A 19457-nucleotide genomic window follows, 5' to 3' on the forward strand; every position below is an offset into this window, starting at 1 on the left:
GAAACTTTTATTTTTTACATTTACACTATACATTTTTTTTTTCATTTACACTACATTTACACTATATTAATTTGTCCCTTGTATTGTTTGGATACTAGAATCTGAGTTTGTTTTGGTCATAAGACACATTTAATGGAGTTGCGTAAAAGACAACAAATGATTATTGAATCAAATCGAGTAAGACTGTACCTTAAGATTAAAAAGACTTCGAAAGGGAAAGGGATATCGAGGTGATTACAGTGATGATCATGTGGAATCATTATGACATCAATTACAAATATATAATAGCTCTGTATTTATAAATTCAGCAAATGATATAGGCTTATTAGCTGACTATAATTATATGTTAAAACAAACCTAAAAGCAAATGATCAAAGATCGTAGCTAATCCTAAACCCACCACGTATCACCGCCGCCATTTCAGCTTTTCGTGTATGTGTGTTCGATCGATATATTTATAATTCTTAAATCCCTAATTACCTTTAATAATTTTTTTTTATGTGTGTCTGTTTTTCATTTGTATTTTTTTCGCTCTAAATAGTAAATAATACGCAGCGGCATAAGTGATTGAAGAGCAATAATAAAATGGTCAGAAGATTGTTTATACACAGATGTGATGGAGAGCATAAACATATAGCAATTAGTTTTATTTTATATAAAGTTTGTGATGTAACATTTATACTTTATAGACGTGATGAAAAGCACAAATTGGTATTCCTATATGATCTAAGTATATAACGGAGTTGCAGTGCCATGTGATTGGAAGAAAGAACTATAAATTAATTATGATAGAAGTTAGAATTGTGGGTAATTAGTTTTTTTTTTTTGCATATCCGTCCATATCTATATACTTTTAAACGGAATTAACATATGAGTCGTGATATTCCCGGAAAATATTGCTATACACGAATCCTAACCGAATCATCAACATATAATATAACCAGATATGCGAATTAAAATAACAAACAGAAATGAGGAAGAATCGAAAGAGCTCCAAAGAAAGAGCACTAACAACAACATTTAAATTATAATTAAAGTATACATATATAAATACATAGAGAGAGACTGAGAGAGAGATAGTGATAATTAAATAAAACGCTAGTCGTATACTAATTAACTAGGAGAACAAAGCTAAATAGCCTAAATACTAACTATAAATAGGCTAATGACAATACCCACTTTGTGAAAGAAACAATCTGAAATATTTGCAAGTAAACACTTTTTTAGATCTCCGTACGGTTCTATAATACCGTAGCAAAGTTTTATTAGCAGATAAGTTGATTTTTAGGTCATGGGGAAAGGGTTTCAAGTAGTTGTGGTGAGAGATTATGATCCAAACAGAGACTTAAGGAGAGTGGAAGAACTTGAGAAAAGCTGTGAAGTCGGGTCTTTAGTAGTGGATCTCATGGGTGACCCGCTTGCCCGGATCCGACAGTCTCCTTCTTTCCACATGCTCGTACGTTTTACATATATTATTGATTTGCTCTGTTAGTGTTGCAGCTGCTTATTTTCGTTTTTAATTTGGGCAATGCATGAGACAGGTGGCAGAGATCGGTAACGAGATAGTTGGAATGATCAGAGGAACGATCAAGATTGTGACACGTGGCGGAAATGCATTACTTGATCCACGTAGCAAAGATGACGGCGTTTCGCCCGAAATAAGCACCACCAAACTCGCCTTCGTCTCCGGCCTCCGAGTTTCTACGTTTTACAGGTTCGAGTTCTTAGTGTGATCTTGATTAATATCATTATAACAAAAGCAAAGAATTAAGTACACATTTCTTACACTACTGGTTTCTATATTTTCTTAAAAAAATATATATATATGATGCTTACTAGTTAAATTATAATATTTTGATGATACATAACGCCTAACGGAACGGAGGTTAAGAATCTGACAAACAAAAAAAGGAGGTTAAGAATAGTTTATTAACGACATTTAAATATTTTGAGCTAATTAAATAAAAATATTGTAGGAGGATGGGAATTGGACTGAAATTGGTGCACAGACTCGAAGAATGGTTTAGACTAAACGGCGCCGTTTACGCATACGTGCAAACGGAAAACGACAACACAGCTTCGGTCAAACTCTTCACCGAGAAAAGCGGTTACTCTAAATACCGAACACCTGTTTTCCTGGTCAACCCGGTTTTCAACCACCGAGTCACAGTATCTCGCCGAGTCAAAATCGTCAAACTCGATCCCTCCGACGCCGAGTCACTCTACCGCCACCGATTCTCCTCCACCGAGTTTTTCCCTTCAGACATTAACTCAATCCTCACCAACAAACTCTCACTCGGCACTTTCCTCGCTTTGCCACGTGGCAGTGACTACGTTTCCGGATATTCACCTGACCCGACCGGGTCATGGGCAGTTATAAGTATCTGGAACAGCAAAGACGTGTACAGGCTACAAGTTCAAGGAACTTCGCGTCTCAAACGCACATTAGCCAAAACAACGCGCGTTCTCGACGGCGCGTTTCAGTTTCTGAAAATCCCTTCGTTTCCTAACCTTTTCAAACCGTTCGCGATGCATTTTTTGTACGGTATCGGCGGAGAAGGGCCACGCGCGGCGGAGATGGTGGAAGCGCTTTGCTCACACGCTCATAACATAGCTCGAAAAAGCGGTTGCGCCGTCGTGGCTGCTGAGGTGGCGTGCTGTGAGCCACTCAGAGTTGGTATCCCTCATTGGAAGGCGCTCTCGCCGGAGGATTTATGGTGCTTGAAACGCCTCCGAGACAATGACGGTGTCGATTGGACTAAGTCAACCCCTGGATTGTCCGTTTTCGTTGACCCTAGAGAGATATAAAATTTTGTACATATATACTATTGTTATCTTCGAGGAATATAACCACCAACTCGCAAAAACAAAAATTACAAACCCAATACTAAATCTCAGTGTTATACTCGATTGCGATCGCTCTTAGGCTTTTTAGTTTTATCTGTAATTTCATACTGAATAAACTGTAAATAAATTGTATTACAAGCACGAGCTAGTAAAACCTGTATATGTACAATGGTTTTAGTGTTACTTTAATTTGATTATATATCGCTCTATAATCTATGCGTAACGGATTGTTGTTCCAAGGGTAGATTGTATAGGTTCTTGGATTTGTTATCGCTGAAAAGTTAGTGATTTCACGGTGCAAGTCAAGTGTAGAGCAAATTTTAAATTTCTATTTATTTTTCATTAAAATAAATCAGTTAATTCAAGCTGAACAATGATAATATTTGAATAAATCTCCACTTGAATGTAAATTTCTATCTCCCCATAGGAAAGGAAGTCAAAACCAAAGTCTTCGGTTTTTTGTTATCGCTTCTTCTTTTGTTTTTAGAGGGAAAAGGTTTTTATTGGTCAACGAGGAAAAGGCTGATAAATCCAAACTAAATAGATTAATAAACCCAAAATGGAACAAACGTAAGCTTTTGAGAGTATATAATAAATTGGATGACGTAGAACAAAGAAGCTCATGGAAAACTAACCAACTTTTTCTTTATGGTTTTTATGGTCAAATCTGGCCGGCTAAAGCCTTCTTTATTTTCAAATTAAATAATTTCTTGCAAATTGCTAGTATAATTATTAAGAAATTAAGAAGGAACAGGTTCCACTAATATTCAATACATACGAATTTTGCAAGTGTGTAATCTTCAAAAGATTTTATCTACTTTCTTGGTTACCATTTTATCAAAAAAAAAAAAGAAGTAAAGGCATCATTAGAAGTTGGATTTCTCAAAATTGTAACGGTTAACATAACCAAAAAAACTTGGCGTTACAATTAATTACCAAAACAAAACTATTATCTAAACAAACCCAAATTTAATCTAAAGTAAATTAGCTTAAAAGAAAGCACTAAGTAAGAAATTGTTTTAAAAAAACAAGTAGTCAACAGTCAAGACGATGATCTTCTCCGGCGAGTCGACGGCGTGGATTTATCATCAACGGTGGTGGCTGAGCCAGGACTTTCAGATGTATCTGAGCTACTAACATCTCGGACACCGTCTCTGTCTTTACCTGTCCAAAGCTTGGAGAACATCCGAGACATCACAACTCCTTTAGCTTTCGTCTTCTCAGAACTACTCGTCTTGTCCCTCGTCGTCGTCGTCGTCGTCGTCTCCTCCGTAGCCGTGACTGAGTCACACTCTTCTTCCGTCGTCGTCCTCGAGCTCCCGTGGGAGCCGCTCGGTGGTAGAGAAGGTTTCGTGGTCGGACACGCGGCACGAACCTGCTCAAAGAAGAGGATCTGAACAACGACTCGTAAAGGTAACCGCTCGTTTTGCACCGCATGAGCACATGCCTCCGGTGATAATTTCCGGCAATCCATTAATCGGCATATCGATTTCTTCTCGCTCTTTGTTATTCCTGGATGTTGCTGTTAAATGATCATAGATAAATTTAGAATATTTGATAGAGGAAAAGAGAGAAATTCTGAGAGCAGGCATTACCTTTAAGAACATGTCAATGGCACGATAGATTCCATCGTGTGAAGATCTTGGGAAATTCGAAACCTTTTCTGCGATTGTGATGAACTTTGAAGGAGACAAATTGGGTTCCATTCTCGCGATTTCAGCCAAGTATCCGTCGATTAACTTGGCGACGTTTGCTTTCGAGCTGTCTGAAACAAACCCATTTCCTTGGTTGATGTCTGAACAGTCAAGCTCGTCTCTTGTCTGTGTTTGTGTAACAAACTCATCGACTAAAGTCTCAACAATGTCAGTGTCGTAGACCGTTTCACATCCCTCTGGAGCTCTGATCAAAAGATCAGGCACATTTGCTTCCTCAAGCTTCTCTCCTATTCTTCTACTTAACTCTTTCCTCTCTTCTTCTCCACAGTCCAAAGAGACCGATGACTCCAACAGCTTGATCAAGAATCCACAAGAAACACTCTGTTTCTTACAAGGCAGCAACGAAACCAATGTCTCCAACAAAGATCCGTGTTCCTCCACATCACAATCATCATCATCATCATCGTTGGTTTTGATCATGCAGCCGGGGATTCTCTTCGCTGCATAGACCTCGATAGCTTCTCCTATAACCTCAGGCCTAACCCCGACTTTTCTTCTGATAGTCGAAATCACTCTTTTGAATAAATCAATGCTAAGCTCGGCGAGATCCTCCACCCACCAGTCTCTCGGCACGCCATTGTTAGGTGGAAGAAGCTTTCTTCGGTTATACGTGTAAGACCAATCTACTCTTGCTGGATCCATTGCAGCTTTCAAAGCGATTGATTCCAAACACCTTACATCGATTTTCACATCTTCGGACCACGGATAAAAGGATCTTGTCGTCTTGAGAACAATGATGGAGTCTTTCCAGGCTCTCAGAACACTCGAGGTCAAGAAAACCTCAATCTTGTAGACAAGATTCCCACTTTCAATCGATTCATACATCTCGAGATACTCAGCAGCGCAACGCACGGCTACAACATTGTATGCGTTGAGAGTCACAGTCATACCGTAACAGAATTTGGCGCATATCTCGAACGCTGGAGGCCCTCCCGGAATATCCGGAATGCGGATTTCATCGTCTGCTTCTTCATCGATTGTTGCAGCGATCAGTTTCTGAAGACGAGCGCTTTTCGACAGAAGAGGAAACTGTTTTAAAAAACCCAAAAACAAGAATTTGTTTCACTATAAATCAGAAGCTAACATTAAAAATGGTCGGTTTTCAACGAGTTTTTACTATCATTTACCTTGTGAAGATAGAATTTAACATCTCCAACATTTACAACTACATCGGTTGCTAAATCCGATGCTACTACAAACCTGTAAGCAGCCAGAAAAAAAAAACTAAGTTTCATATGAAGATAAAAAGCAATGGAAATACTCGAATCTTGAAGACATTTTTACCTTCTGCGATCTTTATCAGACTGAAACGAATCCGGTTTGGATCCAAGTTTCATAAACTTCATTTCTCCTTAAACACCCAAATAGAGAGGTTCCTGAAGATTGTTAAGCTCTCAAATCGAACCTGCGAAATAGTTGTTGTCACCACATGAGGATTAAGGATTCAACATATGAGATCCTTATTGGATGCAAAAGTATAAACAAGCAGAGTGTTGTTGAAGCATAAGCTGTGAAACTTTATAAATTAAGAATTTTTAGACTTAAACCATAAGAGAAGAAACCTATTTTTGCGGGAAACATGAAAGAGCAAAAACAAAAGAGAGATGCTCCACTTGCTTATAAATCAGGCACGTTGCATATTTCTTTATTATCAATTTCTCTGTTTTTTTTTGTTTTCAATGTTCTGTTTTTGTACCGAATCTTTTCAGGTTCAGAAAGCATCAAAGGAAGAAGAAACAAAAACCCAGAACCCTAGAAAAAAGTGCGAATATCCGATTAAGAAGAATAAAGCAGTTCTTGGTTTGTGTTGAGGAACAAAAGCAGTAAAGAGAAATTAAAAAAACAAACAAAGGAGATAGATGGAGAGTTGCTAAATGAGCAAAAAGTTGTTATATTGGTGAGAAAAATCAATAACCCAAATCCTGTGTCATTTATAGAAAATCAACAAAATTTTTGTTCTTTAGATACCTTGACATGTGGTTAAAGTTTCAAATCTACAGAGTTAAGAATATAAAACATGTAGATATCAGCAGAAGTTTACTCTCAAAGCCAAGAAAGAAAGGAAAAAAAAAAGATTTTTAGGTTTTTATTTCGATTTTTGACCAAATTTACGGAAAATTTTTGATGGCTAACACCAAAAGAAAACTGCAAATTTCAGAAAGAAAAGATTGAATTGTAATCAACATAAACTCATACCTTTGGTGGCAAAAGAAACCTCCTTTAGGATCAATTCGATGAAATTATGGAGAGAAAAACAAAGACAGGGGAAAAAGTGTGGGCTATATTGCAGCTGTTTGCAAACACACAACTCTGTTCCAAGAGAAATCCGACAAAACACAAAACAGCAATCGAACAAAAGAAAAAAAAAACCCTTAAAAGTAAAAAACAGAGAGAATCAAAGAAGATGAGCTGTTTCTTCTTCCTTCTCGCCTTAGTGCAAATCTGAAACCCTCAGAATGTTCTGTCCCCTTTCTCTCTCTCTCTCTCTCCTCCCAATGTCCCACTCTCTGAATCAGCACCACCGCCTCCACCACTCAGCCTTATTTAATTTTGATTAAAGAAAAAGCTGTTTTTGATAATTACCCAGGATTTGTCTCACTGTTTTCAATCGAATTCAGTGATATGTTACTTGCTTTTTCCTTTTCTCTAATGGACAAAACCTCGAATCAATGGTTTAACTTTAAAAGTAGTAGCAAGTAGCAACGATTTAATGTGTGTATTTATATATTCAGTCACGCTAAATCTGACAAGTAAAACTTTAGTCTGCTTCCTTCATCAATATCCACATTTTTTTTCTGGCTCTCTCTCTTCCCTTTTTTTTTCTTCTTTCGCAAAATGAATATTTAAAATATATATTCATTGAGAATATGAATAGGTTTATTCAGTCATTCATGGGTTGATGACAAGAGTGTGATCTGATGGGTTGGCTAATGGAACCAATGTTTTTTTCCGTCAAACTAAACACGAATTATGAGGCTAATAGTTATCTTTTATTTTTTGACAAACTTAATTATCTTTCATTTTTGACCAACAAACAAAAAATAATAATGATTAGTGTTTCTAATAAATTCGCAGGAATATTTTTACTGAAAAATGTATATCAAATTATAAAATGTATAACAATTTTCATTTTTATTTATTACAAAGAGAAATAAACCTATTTGTACTTTTTGATTTCCATAATAAATTGATGACCGATAAAACAAGTGAACTCGTCTTTTGCTCTAGTGGACGAAAGAGGACCGCACGCAACATTCTTAAAATATAAGCTTACTCCCAATATCATATTATATTTTTTTTTTGTCGACAATACATATTACATTTAACATTCTTTTTTTTTTATCAATTTATATCTAACATTCAAGATTATATATATATATATATATCTATACTGCATAAATACGAAGCAGCTACGTTAAGAAAACTATGTATATCAATTCAATGCTATTTATATATCAAACCTGTTTTATTCCTCTGCCTTTTAATTCTTTCTACAGACCTCAACACCGAAATCCAAAAGGATCCAATGTTAATTGAAAAATATGTTATGTAGCGAAATATTATAAAAAGCAATTCTAATATTTTAACTTGGACTTGTACCACGTCACTCTCGGGCGCATCCCCATTAATGTGCTTCATAAACTATTCAAGGAATTATAAAAAAAAAAAAAAATTGTTTACCTTCCTGTTGTGAGGAATTTGAAGGCCATCACCCTAATCTGTAAGGCTACGTAATTAGTTTAAACATGTAAATGTTTTTTTTTTTTTTTTTTTTGGAGAAAGCGTTAAACCTGTCTTATTGACTGTTTTGTTCAGTCATTATGCACAATTTATTACTTTTGATGATGTTATCCGGTAGCTCTTGAAGAATATTTGTTTGTTTGTTAAAATAAAAACTATTTAACATGAAGAACTCCCATTGATTTTCAAAAAAGAAAAAAAAAGCATAATAATTACACTACATTCAATTATAAAAACAGAGCACATAAAATTGATCAGGGTCACATGATTATGGAGAAAGATAAGGCATCCTTAAGAGTTTGGTCGGTTAGGGGGAAAGTTGATGATGATTACTTCCAACGGTTTTGGTCAAATGGACTTTACAGATTGAACATTAGTACTTACATATCGCATGTGCTTCCTGGATTTTTTCAACGTCTTATCTCTCAATTTATACCAAGTCATAGTTTCGTTTCTCAATTTATACCAGTTTAAAATTCAATTGGTCAAATTGTAAACTATCAAGATTTTTCTGTTTCTAATTGGCAATGCTGTTATAGTATATATTATGAACACAATGGGATTATGGGAGTAAAAATCAGTGTCTACTAAGTAAGAGCTTTTCTTTTGTTTGTTTATAGTTATAGAAAAGAGGCCTATAACAGTTTGGAAACCTAAACCGGTCAGAAATGAGTTTCTTAGTTATCAAATAAGTTCTGTAAAACAATATTTTATATGGATACAAAAAACTTTGAAACCAACATTTTTTTCATTATTAATAGTGTTTAATATCGTTATCGGTTTTGTTGTAAAACGCGAATTAATGAATTAAACAAGATTTATAATTTGTAAACAGATATCGGAAAGCACATGGGAGACGCAGATTCTCATAGACAAACAAGATCAAATGCATGCATATTTGCTGATTCACCTCCGTGTGTGGTAACATGTTAGAATCATTACGGTCAAAGCTGTCGTAATTTTCAATTTTACTCCCCTATAACTAATAGCTTTGTTTTTTTTTTTTTCTCGTCATCATGAAAATATCTATACTAATCTCTGGATCAAAATTATTCTCAATCTCATCCTTGACCAAAAAAAAAAATATTATTCTCAGTCATCAGGTCGACTGACAGAGTATCCATCTATCCTTTTCAGTAGCGGGCCATTTAAGAACAAGGCCCAATAAACGATTATATGGGCCTATTAAGCAGGCTGGTTTTTTCTGATATCACAGAATTTATTTCTGAATATCAAGAGGTGGAGGACCCGTTTCGTAAATACGATGACGGTCCACAAAAGTTGGTATTTTTTCCATCTTTTGCCACAATGAGTTTTATATCGTTCCGTTGAATAGGATTCATTGTGGCAAAATTTGGTGTAGGTTGAAATATTTTTATAAGTTTTAATTGGATTTAAAATAGTTAATGGGATTTAATACGTGAGGATATTATATGTTGGAGACCGGAGATACATTCTGAGCAAGTCAGAGAGCGTACCAAATCTTTACTAATGGATACAGACTAATCCGTGTTATGAAACGTTGCAAATCATGTTATAACAGAAAATTATGACAGGTATTAATTGACTATTAGTTAAAGTAGTTAATGTGAAGAACAGATCACTAGGAGCTGTGAGTAACAGAATTCAAGTGGCTTTCCTTTGCTTGCGGAAGTAAATGAAGTATAGATTACGAAAATATATAAAATATATTTGACAAAAAAGATAAAAAAAAGATATGCATTCAGTATTACAGAACGGTCCACTATACATTAACGTGTACGATCCAATCATCCATCTCTGTATTATTATTTTGTCTTTAGGAAAAAATAATGCAATATCCCAATTGTTTCCTCTATCTATAAACAAATCCAACAACAAATAAACATTTCTTTAAAAAATCATAATAAAAATTAATGCAATTGCAATTGCGCCAAGTCCACTCCAATCATTTTCATTACAGACTCAGTCAAGCCGAAGCAACTGGAAAGAAACGACCGTTAATCTTCACCGTCCACTAACCCATTCCTCGCTTGGAAGTTGACTTTTTTATAACCAAGTCAACGTTAAGAAATCAACACCGAGACTTGATCAGCTGGTAGATTTAAGTCAAATCCACGGTGGCCGCCGATCGCGCTTTGTTCCGACGATCTCTCATCGTCCACATCGCTGACGTCACTACCAGCAACGACTTCGACACTGTTGCTGCTGCTGCCGTTACCGTTACCGTTATTACCACCGTCATAGTGACACCTTTTGTGTCCACCTAACGCTTGGCCAGACGAAAACGACTTGAAACAGATTGAGCAAGTATGAGTCTTTCCGCTATGACTAACAGCGTTAGTCGTGTTACCGTCACCGTTAATAACGACGGAACCGCCGTTACTGTTACTGTGACTGTTATTGGACGGCTCTTGGTTACTTGGAACGCTATTCGCCGGTTTCCGATGACTCGTCTTGTGGCCACCTAAGGCTTGGTAAGACGAAAACGACTTTCCACAGACCGTACACTTGTAGCCACGGTGATCGGACAGCGGCGGACGTGACGGCGTAGACGGAGTAGATTGTACGGTGGAGCCACGAGCGAGCATGAGGAGACAAAGAGCGAGATACTCTTCTTCCGAAGGAGTCGTTTCTTGATTGTGATGATTCTGATCAAAACGTTGTCGTTTGGTGCGTTTCCTTTTGGCCCATTGCTCGAGATTCTCCGGCTCCATCTCTTCACGGTACCGGATAAGAGGGCTAGCCGTGGCGGTAGCTGAAGTCGGAGAATTGAGTGTCTCGAGAGCCATATATGTATATATGGTTTTGAATTTTTGAGATGTGATCTTGAGGTATTTAAGAAGAAAGAGTGAAGTGTGTGTGATGTATTGTGAGCACGTCTTGTGTTTGTGTTTGTGTGTGTTTTGGGAGTTGGTTTGATTTATATATATATATATTTTTTGTGAGAAATCTTTAGAATTGGGATTGAGAGTGGGAACGTGGGCTATGAGTGATCAAGTGGTGCTGCTCTTGCTTTCTCCTATCCCTTAAATTCCTTTATTTTTATGTAGTATGTTGTCATTACTTTTGGAATATTATTGGTATTTTTTTTTACCAAGTCAATGCATTGTTTTTAGTTAGAAATTGCCAAACTTGTTGAGAAATTTCTTACAACAGTATGTTTTATTGTAAAATAACGACGATCTATATAAATGCCTTAGTTAAGCACTTTCGAGTTGACCTACCAATCTAATTATGTCATAAGTAGAAACTTTTTATCGATCCTATAACTTTTTCTTGGGTGTTCTAGTTACTTTCTAAAATTTTAGCATGGCCCTAACTTTTTATTTCTTATCCACTTTCATTTCCTTAACTATCCCTCTCAACTATATATGAATCATCCTTTAATTTCTCAACGTAGAAGACCAAGTGTTCACAAATTAGTTGGGAAAGTTTTTGTTTTACGACTTCCAAGTTGGTTCTCACACTTTTCGCGGTGGTCACCCAAACATCATACTCATTTGCTTGAGTTTAATATAGGGAAATAACGACGATTAGGAATATAAAGAGTAAACTATAATCAAAATTAGGAAGACAGTTGTTCTTTAAATGGAGTGCCATATCTTCGGAGTTGTATTTTAGATAAATAAAAGAAGAAGAAGCTTTTGCCACTTTGGGAGTATAATCTTCTTTTCGTTTTTGTGATTATGTGATATGTGGTGGCATTGGGCCATTGCTTATCTGGCATTCTCTCATTGGTTAAAGAAGGCTGGATTCTTCTGGTGGCCCACGTGGCGTAATAGGAATGGCGAAACTTTTCGGTGGATAGTTAAAGTCGGTACGAGACTTAAGGCTCAGGCTACATGACGGTGACAGTTCGTTGCACCACCGTCAACACCGTATCATATACACTATCTAACTGTTTTCTCTTCTATTGGTTTATTAAAAAAAATCTCTCAATTGTTTTTTACTTCTAATTTTTTTTTAACAAATAAATTAGCACACTCGATTTTCACAAGAGGTGAATAGATATTACAAATAATTTTGGGGTTAATGTGTCTCTGTTGGTGTGTGAAACTTGCCCACTAGTCAGTCAGAGTCACCAACTTAAACACAAGAGAAAATGCTGAGTTTAAAAAACAAAGAATACAAAGAAAAAGAAAATAAATAATGCGTTAAATAACAATTGGGCTTCGTTGACGAGGATAAAAAGGAAAGTGGAGTGGGTCTTAGTCTTCGGGTTGTTGCATTATGAAGTGGGTCGTCGTTGCTCATAAGAGTTTTGTCTACTTAGTCAATTCAACTGCCAAAAAACGCTTCAATGAATCTAAAAGCTGTCCTTTTTGCTGAAGAATATTCGGAAATTCTCTATGCCGTTCACCGTGGAAACAAACAGTTTTGAATATCGCAAAGTTAAAAAGTTGCGTCAAGATAAAATATAAGTAGTGATCAATTTGTAATAGACCTATATGAAACTAGAAAGTCCACCAACAAAGACAGATGGACCGAAGGAAGTAATAGTTTTAAAGACCATCATATAAACTAACAGAACACCGAAATCAGAGTGGCGCAGCGGAAGTGTGGTGGGCCCATAACCCACAGGTCCCAGGATCGAAACCTGGCTCTGATATAATTTTTAATTTTTGTTTACATATACCGCGAAAACAAAGCCCATGAACAACGACAGACAAAAGCGCTAAATCTAAATAGTTTAGAGCATCTCGAATGGTTTCTTCATTTTTTCCTTCAAAAAGAATATTCCAAGCAAACTTTATCTCTATTTTTTTATTAATTGCTAACAAGGTCCTATACTTTTCAGTTTTACAAATTTTCACCTATATATTTACATAAAGTAATTATTCGACCAAATTATAAATTTTATATTAATAAAAATTTTATTACATAAAGAAAATAAAATTTTATATATATAAAAAATTTCAAAGTAAGAATTATGCTTTGAAAGAATTTAAAGAAGAAAACAAAATTTTGTTTTAAGACATAAATTCTATACAAGATGTGAATATTCGTACATATGTTCAAGCTGAACAAGCACAGATTTTACAGAAAAGGGCTGAACAACAACAAAATCAGCAAACTTCTTCTTCAGCATCAACTTCATTTGGACAGTATTTTAATCATTTTAATGGACCTGGAAGTGATTTTCCAAATTATTAAGTTGTTAGTTTATGTTATGTTAAGTTTATTATTTATAATTCAGTATTAATTATGCATTTTTAATTTTTATGTTCTTGTATTTTCTAAATAATATATGTTATTGTATATTTTTATTGTGTTTTATTGTATTTTTATTTTATAATTTAATTAAAAAATTTAACAGTTTTAAAATTAATTGGATTAAAAAAATATATAAATTTTGTTTGAGTATAAAACAAAGCATCTGCAAAGTTAAAGATATATTTTGTAAATAAAAAAGTTCACCTTAAAAAAATGAAGATGAAATTGAAGCACCATTGGAGAATATTTTTTCATTTTTATCTTCAAAATAAAGGAAAAAGTGAAAATGAAGGACCATCCATTTTGATTAACCGAATGATAAGAGACCCCAATTAACAACAAACCTACAGATTCTTAAAACTAATAAATTACGAGAAAATATTCCTTCTTCTAGCTTCCATGTAGATCTTCCATTGTCCGACAAACCTCAAGTCAGATCAAATCGGCAATGCTGATAACCTGCGAAAAACAAATGATGAGAATCATAAACTTGCAATTTATTTTGTCTATCGAAATGTTAATGTAAAAACTGATGTATACTTACTAGGGTCAGTTGCAATAAGCATGGCGGTGCCACCGAAAGAGCAAGTGCCTCCGCTTCGCTTAGTCTTCTGCCAGTAACTGTTGAAAGCATAAGAGGCGTGAGCCATGACCGTGTCTGGGTAGAAGCATATCCCTTGTGGCTTGATCTCATCGCAATTAGCTCCTCCTTGCCCGCAAGCAAAATCCAAAGATTGCTGCAATGTCTCCGCCGCTACGCTCGGTTTCGCCACGCACCACAGCCCTTCCACGTCCTTCTTATTCACCGGTGACGGAGACGGCGCCGGAGTACGAATGCACGGCGGAAGTGAGAGCCCTGGACTCGAAAGAGGTGATGGAGATTTCTCCGGCGAATATTGGGGAGGGGAGGAAACTGGGGGTTTAGGGTTTCTAAGTGGAGATCCGATTGAGGAGTGAATCGGTGAGCTTTCCGGTGATGGAGAGGGTAGTGTTGGGAAATTGACTGTGATTTTTCTGCTAAAGTCGATTAAAGATCTCAGATTTCTTCTTGTCGTCGTCGTTGTAGCTTCTTCTGGTTCAGGGTTTAAGATATTCACCTTGTTGAATCTCAGAGATCCGAACTTTTCCACGGAACGAAGCAAATCAAGATGATTATCAGGTGAAGAAAGGAAATTTAGAGGTGGGTTTATGGTGAAAGTGGAGTTTATGGATTTGATAAAGACAAAAATAGGCTTGAACATTTCAAGATATTTAAGGGTTTCCGGTTTGTTAAAGCATTGGTAAGAGAAGCCAGAGGAGACTTTGATGTTCTGCTCAAGACCCCATCTTGTAAGAGAATGGTATAGGTTCTTCAAAGATGACAAAAGCAGATCAAAGCTGGGTTTGTGTTGTGTGGTTTGGCAAGAATCAGGGGGAGAGATAACAATGGTGGTGATTTTGGTGGAAGGGTAGCGAGAGAGAACATGGTTTTTAAGCCAAGTTTCAGCTTCAATGATGCTTGAAGAAATCTCAGTAATGGTTCTGTTGTCACTCACAGAAACAGCTAGATCAAGATCAGCAGTTTGACGAAGTTGAAGGACTCTCTGATGGAGATTCAGAGCTTCAATGGGTGTTGATTCTTGACCAGCTCCTGCATTGAGATTATAGCTATGAGTTGCAAAAGAAAAAACAATCTTTTAGCGATTTATTTGTGGGTTCTTACCTGCAAAACAGAGAAAGGGAATGAGGAAGAAAATGTAAAGAAGATGTCTCATTTTTGCTTTGGCACAGTTTCTTTTCTTTACTTGTGTTTGATTTTTTTCTCAGCATATAAGAAGTTTATAAAAAGATGGTTTTTTTAAAGGGTACAGATGGAGAATCAAAACAATTTTTCTTTCAGGGAGCAAAAGAAAAAGGGGGAAATATTGCTTAGTGACTGTTGTTATTATTGGGTTGGAAATCTGTATTATTTTGATATTTTCAGGATATCTACAAAAATGGCGTCTCACAATGACATGAAAAATAATGCCGTTGAAACGTTGAATTTTTCGGTTTTAAAAAACCATAACGTTGTGACACGTGTCTTTTGTGGGCACATACAAGAAAAAAATTGGTTACATTGTTCATTTGTTTGACTGTTGACTGTTCACTGGATAGATGTGTTTTCTTTTAATCCATATTTTGTTTTGGCTATGTTTTGGGTTCCAAATTTCAGGGGTGAACCAAAACAACGATAAGGTGTAAATCGTTTTGTTCGGTTTTAGTCCGTGTTTGATTATTATTAACTAGTATTTTTTTTCAAGGAGATTTTGTTGGGTTTAAATATTTTGGATATAGACAACAAAAAAAATCTGTTTTATTAGAATATAACATTTTTCAGTTTTCAGATTGATTAATATAATTAGATTTTGGATCGGATCAGTTGATAATCCAGCTTAAACGGATACTTTTTTGGAGTATTATTTGAAGAAAAGAAATGAGGTCCGAACATAAAAGATCATTGGATAAACAAAACGTTATCGGCTTTGGAATCCGTAGAAGAGGGAAATTCACGGAAGGCATAATAATCGTGGGTCCTCGATGACGTGGAAAAAAAGTAGCTCTTGGTAAACATTTTGATGGACTTTATTACTTTAATGGTAGTTCATTCATATATTCGTATTATTCGAAGGCCTCAAGTGGTTCGGTAGAATTGGCACATAATAGGCTTCATTTAGGCCCTTAAATATAGCCTTAACCATGGCCCAAATTAGACCATTTGTTCGTCGGTTCTTTGTTCTAAGATTCACAAGCTGTTTTCATTCCGAGTTAATTAATTTAAGAGGTTGCGATTAAACTGGTATTATTGAGTGAACCCGGTGTGGGATTCTAAAATTGCTTTGAACGTTTTGATTATCCCGTCATAATCATTATGACAACACTAGGAAGGGATTTGTCTAGTAGCTTTGTCATGATTACCACCAATTATTAATATTTAATAAACCAGATGATTAAAATAGAACTAAAAATTAAGCAGATGACAGTGAATTTAAAGCATTGACCCATCCGACCCGTGATCTTCTCGGATCTGTCGGTATCATTAGTTCATTACATGCTTCTAATAGTTTTATCCAACGTTAATTTCTCTTTACTCGATTTAAAAGTATTTTTTTCGTTCTAATTCAGAAGTATAGTTGTTGGTCAAAATATGGTTATTTTACGACATTAGTCATGTAAGTATTTTTGTTTGTTTGAAACTCTAGTATTGAATACATTCACGACTCTTTCTTCTTTAAAAATAACACTTAACTAAAAACTGTAATCATTTCGTAATTCTGGCTTCTCTCAATAGAATTATCAAAGAGTGACAATAATGACAGAAAAATGAGTACAAAAGTGTTGAAGAATATTATTTATCTTGAGCTTTAAGTATATCTATAACACAAGTGCTCAGTAGATTTTATGTTTACGTGGAATATAAGAAAACCTTTTTCCTTTGGCCTTGGAATATTTTTTTGCCAAGAAGAAAATTTGTTTCTTCTTGTTGACAATGTACTTATGTACAAGCCAATTTTTACACAGAGCAGCTAAAAGTTAGAAGTATAGTTAAAACAACTTAAAATACCATTAAATTTTAGGATACCCTCGCCGTGTCCAACACTAGTCATAACTTTCATGCATTGTTTGTTAGTGAAATTTGAAAAAGAGCACATATGTAAATCAGTAAATGCCAAGTGGAAGAAAAGGGGCATCCCGCAAATGAAAATGAAAATGAAAATTGAAAAAAGGTATAAAGATGAAAGATAATGAGAAAGTTACTTGTTAAAAAAAAAAAAAGAGGAAAAGCAAAAAATAAAGGAAAACGCTAGAGAGCGTGTGCTTGATTAGGGCTGGGCAAAATATTAGTTATATTTGCTTTAATCCGTTATTCGTCTCGATTCGATCCGAAAAATCTGGATATCCGTAATTTTATGGAGCAAAGCAAATACTAAAATATAATATCTGTTAAAAACGAAACAAATCACAAATATTAAAAAAAATTAAGACGGATATCCGCTCCGCTCCAGTATAAATATATATGTATATATAAATATATAATAAATCATATAAAATGTATAATTATTATATATAAATATAATTTTTGTAAGTTTTTGTTTATAAATTTGATTATTATAAATATTAAAACTTAAAAAGTTAAGAAAAAATATTTTTTTAAAAGAAAATATTGTTATTTTTAACTAAATTTTGAATTTTTAATATTTATTTTATATATATTATTATTTAAATATTTTTGTGAAGCGGATCGGATATCTGGCAAATATTCAGATTTTTGGCGGATATCCGGAAAACGGATATCTGAATAATTACGGAACGAATACGGATCGAAAACATGATTATCTGGATGGAGCGGAACGGATCACGAATATCCCTAAAATCCAGGATATCCACTCCGTGCTCACCCCTATGCTTACCCCTTTGTCTATACTTGTCAATTACCATTAATAAACATAAACAATAGCCTGAGAGTCGGTGGATCTATAAACCATTTATTTTCTTTTACCCAAAACACAAAAGAAACGAAAATTTGAAAGAATAAAAGCAAAAACAAAAAAAACAAAAGGAAAGATAAAAGATAGGGATGTAACGTTGAGCCCGTTGTGTCACTTTATTCCAAAATTATGTGATTGGGTCTTCTTTCTTCTTTTTATTCACATCTTTTTTTTTATATTTATTCTAAATATAATAGACTCGTCATAAACTTGATTTATACACGTATAACCCATTTCATGTAAAAAAAAGCCCCCTGTCTGTGAAATTCGTTGCAAGACGAGGCAAGTAAAGTTTGTTTAGTTTTTTCAAGCTGCATTTTTGAATTCTCAAACAAAACAAATAAACAATACATTGGATGTATTGTTTCTTATATTCATAGGAAAAAAATTGATAGTATATTATTTCAGACAAAGCTAAAATTACTATTTACCAATAACTTAACAATTCATCTTAAAATCGAAACAGATATTTGTGGTAATCGAAAGTCTTATGAAAATTGGAATTGTTGGCCCTTATAATGGCCTACGGTGGAGTGGACCACAGAGGATTGGCTTTCCGGCTATAAAATCAGTCGAATTTTAGTTATTGTTGTTTGTTCTTAAACAGGAATTTTTTTAACCTGGCGTCTGAAGCTGGAGTTATTATTTGTTTCTAATTGTAATTGTAGTATTTAATAATGAGAATAAAATCAATATGGGAAATGAAGAAATAAAATCGAAAAGTCGATTATGGAATGGTATGTACGTGTCTTTTTCCTCCGTCTTGGTATCAACGAATCAAAGTCGGAAAATTCTACGTTGGACAGAAAAGGACAGTCACATTCTCCGTTAAAATTTACTAATACAGAGATTTAGGGACATTTTCGTCTTTAAGCAGCGAAGCCGAAATTAGATGAGGATTCCAAATTAAAATATTTTTTTGTGTGGAATTACAAAATGAAATGAAATGTAAAGCAACATGAGTACATGACCATGAGAGTCCATCCATAGTTTAATTAGGGTTGAATTTTTATTACAATTTAGTAGTCAAAATCCCCGAAGCTTTGATGTGAAATGTGAGGCTGTCTCTACTCTTCATTTTATTGTCGTCGACCTCCTCCAAATTGTTCACACTGCAACTAGTAAATAAATAGTAATATTACATATTTATATATTTATTTGTTTTTAACATATGTTTGTCGCACACAAATAATGCAACTAGGTTTTAAAGAATATGTATGGATAATTAAATTACTCTAATACAGTTACTGATTAACGGATAATTAAAGGAGGTAAAAGTAGCTTAAACGATCCCGGAATGCTGACGTCAGCAGCTTAAATCTCAGATCTTGAAACGAAACGAACTTTCGCTTCCTCTCCTCTGCTCTCACAACTTTCACTTTTTCACCTTTTTTCTTCTTTTTCAAAAACTATTTCTTATTTTTTTCTTTCCATTGAAGATACGATCTGA

General features: G+C 34.9%; 4 protein-coding genes and 1 non-coding gene across 6 annotated transcripts; 2 read left to right on the forward strand and 3 right to left on the reverse strand.

The window, feature by feature from the left end:
- Positions 1–1291: 1291 nt before the first annotated feature.
- On the forward strand, positions 1292–2808 carry LOC18011982 (probable N-acetyltransferase HLS1). The gene is made up of 3 exons (XM_006393884.1): positions 1292–1456; positions 1542–1714; positions 1977–2808. The coding sequence occupies exons 1-3, from the start codon at positions 1292–1294 to the stop codon at positions 2806–2808; spliced, it is 1170 nt and encodes a 389-aa protein (XP_006393946.1).
- Positions 2809–3706: 898 nt separating this feature from the next.
- On the reverse strand, positions 3707–7356 carry LOC18012070 (BTB/POZ domain-containing protein NPY3). Of its 2 annotated transcripts, none has more exons than XM_006393885.2 (5): positions 6759–7356; positions 5847–5967; positions 5690–5762; positions 4443–5591; positions 3707–4369 (listed from the first exon to the last, which is right to left on the reverse strand). In XM_006393885.2, the coding sequence occupies exons 2-5, from the start codon at positions 5906–5908 to the stop codon at positions 3890–3892; spliced, it is 1764 nt and encodes a 587-aa protein (XP_006393947.1). In that variant the 5' UTR covers positions 5909–5967; positions 6759–7356; the 3' UTR covers positions 3707–3889. The 2 variants fall into 2 exon arrangements, with proteins under 2 accessions (XP_006393947.1, XP_024007339.1); XM_024151571.1 differs by having other exon boundaries at positions 6125–7356.
- Positions 7357–10027: 2671 nt separating this feature from the next.
- LOC18011983 (zinc finger protein AZF1) lies at positions 10028–11179 on the reverse strand. Its single transcript, XM_006393887.2, has one exon. It carries the CDS (start codon positions 11072–11074, stop codon positions 10349–10351), a length of 726 nt encoding a protein of 241 aa, XP_006393949.1. The 5' UTR covers positions 11075–11179; the 3' UTR covers positions 10028–10348.
- Positions 11180–12822: 1643 nt separating this feature from the next.
- TRNAM-CAU lies at positions 12823–12894 on the forward strand. The gene has a single exon. It is a non-coding gene; the product is annotated as a tRNA-Met (tRNA).
- An 899-nt stretch (positions 12895–13793) lies between these two features.
- LOC18011984 (glucan endo-1,3-beta-glucosidase 12) lies at positions 13794–15313 on the reverse strand. The gene is made up of 3 exons (XM_006393888.2): positions 15202–15313; positions 14044–15129; positions 13794–13958 (listed from the first exon to the last, which is right to left on the reverse strand). The coding sequence occupies exons 1-3, from the start codon at positions 15251–15253 to the stop codon at positions 13927–13929; spliced, it is 1170 nt and encodes a 389-aa protein (XP_006393950.1). The 5' UTR covers positions 15254–15313; the 3' UTR covers positions 13794–13926.
- Positions 15314–19457: the final 4144 nt, after the last annotated feature.

Source organism: Eutrema salsugineum, unplaced genomic scaffold, assembly GCF_000478725.1.
Source record: "Eutrema salsugineum unplaced genomic scaffold, Eutsalg1_0 scaffold_6, whole genome shotgun sequence".
Classification (NCBI taxonomy): Eukaryota; Viridiplantae; Streptophyta; class Magnoliopsida; order Brassicales; family Brassicaceae; genus Eutrema; species Eutrema salsugineum.